Consider the following 4,631-nt stretch of genomic DNA (forward strand, 5'->3'; position numbering starts at 1 on the left):
CAGGCGGGCGGGCGGGCAGGAGGTAGGCAGGCACCGGAGCCAGGCAGCCGCTGTTCAGGGCTTTATTTGCAGGCGCGGCCGAGCTACAGGCACCCGCGGAGTGGACGGGACCCCCGGGCCGCGGGGACCGGGGAGGGCTGCGGGGTAGGACCCAGCCCCCGGTCCCTAGCAGGTGGCGTAAGCGTTGGCCCTCTCCCGGATCTCCTCCAGCAGCCCCCAGACCCGCTGCTCCAACGCCTGCAGTCGCGTCGCTTTCGCCGCCATCGCCCGCTCGTTGGCCCCGAAGTGCTGCTCCAGCTCTGCGGGAGGGGGGCACGGTCAGGGTGCAGCCCCCCGCCGTGTCACCGGCCCGCGCCACCCTTGGGGCACCGAGCAGGACGTGCGCTGGGGGACAAGGGGGAGACACGCACGGGCACCGAGCGGGGTCGGGATGGTGGGGAATGCCCCCCCAACCACACACTCCCCCCTCACCTTCCAGCTTCCTCTTGCTGCTGCTGGCCTTGTCCAGGAGGTCCCGGGCCTCCGTCGTCAGCTGCGTCACGCGCTGCAGGGCCCCGCCGGACACCCCGGCCAGCCCGCTCACCCGGCCCTTCAGTACCACGTAGCGCTGCGTCACCTGCGCCAGGTCCTGGTGGCACAAGGGCATGGTGAGGCTGAGCCCCCCGCCCCCGGCACCCTGTACCCCCTTGGTGCCACGTCGGGGCTGGGCAGGGCTGGGGCTCACCTGGCCGAGCGTGTCCGAGGTGGCGGTGGCACGCTGCGCCCCGTCCTTGGCTTGCTGGGCCACGCGGCGGGCATCCCGGCCCTGCTCCTGCAGGGTGGTGACGCGCTGTGCCAGCTCCCGCAGCCGCCGCTGTGCCCGTGACTCCTTCCCCTCCAGCGCCTGCAGCCTGCGCTCCGCCTGGGCAAGCACGGGCACTGGCTGCTGGCAGGCACGGCGACCACCGCACCCACAGTGCCAGCCCCACAGCCTTGGCAAACCCATGGCACCCACCCCACACCATCCGCGTCCCCCTGGCTCCAGCCTCGCTACCCTTGGTGTGCCCATGGCATCAGCCTTGCTCTCCACGGCACCAATCCCATTGCCCCCAGCATGCCCAAAGCACCATCCCCAGTCCCCAGCCATGCTGGCAGCATTGGCCCTGCTCCCCCATCCCTGGCGTGCCAGCAGTCCCGGTGCCCCTCACCTCCTTCACTCTGCTCTCAGCCACCCGGATGGCATCCCTGGCACTCCGCAGGGCACTCCCCGCTGCTGTCGCCTGTGCCCGCGCCACCTCCAGCGCCCGCTGTGTTCCTGCCAGCTCATCCCTCACACCTTCTGCTCGCTTCCTGCAGGGGCATGGGCAGCTCCAGCCCCTGATAGTGCTGGGGGATGGACCCCCACCCCCTGCCCACCCCAGCATATCCCCCACCACTCGCCTGGCGTCCCGTCCCTGTGCCAGCAGCCCCCGTGCCGCAGCCAGCCCCTGCGCCGTGCTGTTGAGCACTGCGTCCACCCCCTCCAGCTGGCCAATGCTCTCCTGCATCTCCCGCAGCAGCTCCTGGATCCGGCCGGGGCTGCTGGGCAAGGAGATGTTCAGCACCTGCCGGGCCACCAGCTCGATGCTGCCTGGGTCAGCTCCCTCCTCTGCGGAAACACGGGAGCGGGGTGGGCTCAGGGTGGGCATGCTGAGCCCCGCCGTGCCCATGTGCCCACCCCGTGCTGGTGCTACCTGCCAGGAAGGCCTTAATTCGGCGGATGAAGTCCCGCAGCTGGGCCGTCGCCTTCTCTGCGCGGCTGCGGGCAGCCTGTGAACGCCCCAGCGCCTCCTCTGCCCGGCTCCGTGCCCCCCGGGCCAGCTCCTGCACCTCCTGTGTCTGGGGTGCATGGGGCTGAGCAGGGGGCAAGGGGTGGCCCCAGGGAGGGGGCACGGGGAGGGGTGGGCAGGGGGTATGAGGGGACATGCTTGGGGACAAGATGGGGGCATGCAAGGGGGTGTAATGCGGTGTGTGAAGGGGCATGGGGGGCATGCAAGGGGACATGAGGGGGTGTGCAACAGGGTACGAGGGGGCATGGAAGGGGTGTGCAAGGGGACATAAAGGGGGTGTGCAAGGGGGTGCAGCAGTGGCCCAAGGGGCATCTGCGAAGGGGCATAAGAGGGACATATGGGGGGGCATGCTTGGGGGCATGGAAAGGGCACAAGCAGGACATGTGAAGGAACATCAAAGGGGCATGGAAAGGGCCTAAGTGGGACATGGAAGGGGACATCAAAGTGGCACGGAAAGGGCGCAAGTGGGCCATGCAAAGGGGACACAAGGGCACCCCAAAAAGTCCCATGGAGCCACCACCCCTACCTTCTGTGCCACAACACCCAGCTGCCCCAATGCCACCTCCAGCTGCTGCGAAGCATTATGGGCGCTGCTCAGGGCTCGAGCCGAGATGGGCAGTGCCCCCGCGCACCCCATGCCACCGCAATGCCGTGTCCCTGCACTGTCCTGGCACAAGGCTCCTCCACATGGTGCTTGCTCACAGCTCAGGTCCCCGGGTGCCCCACAAATCTGCGGTGATGCCAATGGTGGAGATGGCAGCTCAACACCACATGGGGGGAGACCCCCATGCTGCCCCGGCACGGGGATCTCCCCCTATGTGCCTATTCGCCACTCCCCAGTCCCGCTCTCACCTTCTCATTGATCCTGGCAACGCTGAGTCCCATCACCCGTTTCTGTGCCTCCCGCAAGGATTTCCGTGCCGCGGCTGTGCTGCGTCGGAAAGCATCGCCCCGCTGCCGCAGCACCTGCTCGGCCGCCTGCCGCATTGCCTGTGCCCCCTTGAGCTTGCTGGCTGTGCCGTTCACCACCGCCTCCGCCTTCCGCGAGTCCTCCACCGATGCCAGGATGCTGCGGTAAGACTCTGCGGGTGCTGGTGTCAGGGTTTGGCTGGAATGGTTGCCACCAAACCCCCCAATCCTTACTGGATGTTCTTACCGCCAAATCCGGCCGCTGCTACGGTGCTCAGGAGGATTTGGAGGTGGGAGGCAGTTCGGTTGAGACCCCCCAGCTCGCGGCTCAGCCTGGCCAGCCGGCCGCGGTGCTTCACATCTGCCTGTGTCAGCTGATCTAGATGTTGTTCCAGCTCTTGGAGCTGCTTCCAGAAGTCATCCAGCTCCATCCTTTGCGGGGAGGAGAGGGGTCTCAAGCCTTTTTGGGTGACAAATGGGGGTCCCCCCCACCCCAGCCCACTGCGCACACTTGCCTGGTGCCATCCAGCCGCCCGGGCAGCCCGTCGAGGAGGGGGCTGCTGGGGCTGCCCCCCTCGCCCAGCAGCCGCTCCACACGCCCCAGGGCCTCCTCCAGTGCCCGCAGGCGGCGGGGGCTGAGCGGGGGCACGGACCCCCCCTCCCGCAGCGCCCGTGCCTGTGCTCCCAGGCGCCGCAGCCCGTCCCGCAGGCTGCCCAGGGTCGGGTCCCAGCGCCCGAAGCAGGGGTGGCAGGGCGAGCAGCGGGGGAAGGCCTCCTGGTAGCCCCGCTGGCAGCGGTCACAGCGCAGCCCCCCGAAGCCTGGCCGGCACTGGCACTGCCCGCTGGCCTGCTCACACTGCGGGCTCTCAGAGCCCAGTGGCTCACACTCGCAGGCTGTGGAGACAGGCAGTGGCATGTCTCAGCCTCCCCAGGGACCCACGTGTCCCCAGAGTGCCACCGTGTCTCCAGAGTTCCACCATGTCCCCAGCATCCCACTGTATCCCCGTGTCTCCAGAGTCCCACCATGTCCCCAGGGTCTCCTATGTCTCCACAATCCCACCACGGACTCAGGGTCCCCTGAGTCCTCCATGTCCCCAGAAACCCACCATGTCCCCAGGGTCTTCCATGTCTCCAGCATGCTACTACAGCTCCAGGACCCCCCATGTCCAAATGGTCCCACCATGTCCCCAGGATCTCCCAAGTCCCCTGTGTCCACAGTGTCCCACTGTATCCCCCAGGGCCCCCATGTTCAGAATCTCCCACTGTGTCCCCAGGGTCCTCCATGTCCCTAGAGTCCCACCATGCAGCCAAGGTCCCACCCCACCCCACATCCCCAGAGCCCCTGCATCCCCGATCCCTGGGACGCGTCCCCACCTCGGCACTCCCGCTCGGGGTCTCCCCAGTGATGCTCCTGGCACTGGGAGCAGATGCGGCCCCCAAAGCCAGGCCGGCACTGGCACTGCCCCGTCACCTGCAGCGAGAGAGGCATGCTCAGCCAGGTGGCTCACCGGATGCCGGGAGAGCAGTGGAGCCATGCCAGGGTGCCGGGGGCTCACCGTCTCGCAGGCCGGGTGCAAGGCGCGTGTAGGGTGGCAGCCACAGGGCTCGCAGCCCTCTGGTCCCCCCAGGCTCCAGAAGTGGGGTGCGCAGCGGTCACAGCTCTTGCCCACCACATTGGGCCGGCAGGCGCAGGTGCCGCTGCTGCGGTCGCAGGTGCAGGTGCCGGCGGCACAGTGGGAGGCCAGGGTTCCCCGTGGGTCACAGCTGCAGCCTGCAGGCAGGTGGGGGACCATGTGGGGCTCAGCCCGTACCCTCCACCCAGGCAATGCTCTCCCAGCACCTGGCCCCAGCACCCCAAATCCCCTGTCTGGCCCCAAACCCATGCACAGCCCCAACCCCCCCCCCCCCCGACCC

At 68.5% G+C, this 4,631-nt stretch overlaps 1 protein-coding gene across 1 annotated transcript in view; it reads right to left on the bottom strand.

The window, feature by feature from the left end:
- Positions 1–58: 58 nt before the first annotated feature.
- The window catches only part of LOC104835479 (laminin subunit beta-2-like), a 13,765-nt gene continuing 9,192 nt past the window's right edge, over positions 59–4,631 (bottom strand). The window contains exons 23-34 of the mRNA XM_010573473.1: positions 4,274–4,488; positions 4,092–4,188; positions 3,233–3,611; positions 2,965–3,149; positions 2,661–2,890; positions 2,335–2,538; positions 1,713–1,857; positions 1,416–1,627; positions 1,188–1,325; positions 725–901; positions 472–628; positions 59–299 (exon numbers count right to left, since the gene is read on the bottom strand). Coding sequence (XP_010571775.1) covers positions 166–299; positions 472–628; positions 725–901; positions 1,188–1,325; positions 1,416–1,627; positions 1,713–1,857; positions 2,335–2,538; positions 2,661–2,890; positions 2,965–3,149; positions 3,233–3,611; positions 4,092–4,188; positions 4,274–4,488 — 2,273 coding nt within the window. The 3' untranslated portion in view covers positions 59–165. The remainder of the gene's footprint in view (positions 300–471; positions 629–724; positions 902–1,187; positions 1,326–1,415; positions 1,628–1,712; positions 1,858–2,334; positions 2,539–2,660; positions 2,891–2,964; positions 3,150–3,232; positions 3,612–4,091; positions 4,189–4,273; positions 4,489–4,631) is intronic.

This window comes from Haliaeetus leucocephalus, unplaced genomic scaffold (genome assembly GCF_000737465.1).
Source record: "Haliaeetus leucocephalus isolate CR32 unplaced genomic scaffold, Haliaeetus_leucocephalus-4.0 Scaffold2, whole genome shotgun sequence".
NCBI lineage: Eukaryota > Metazoa > Chordata > Aves > Accipitriformes > Accipitridae > Haliaeetus > Haliaeetus leucocephalus.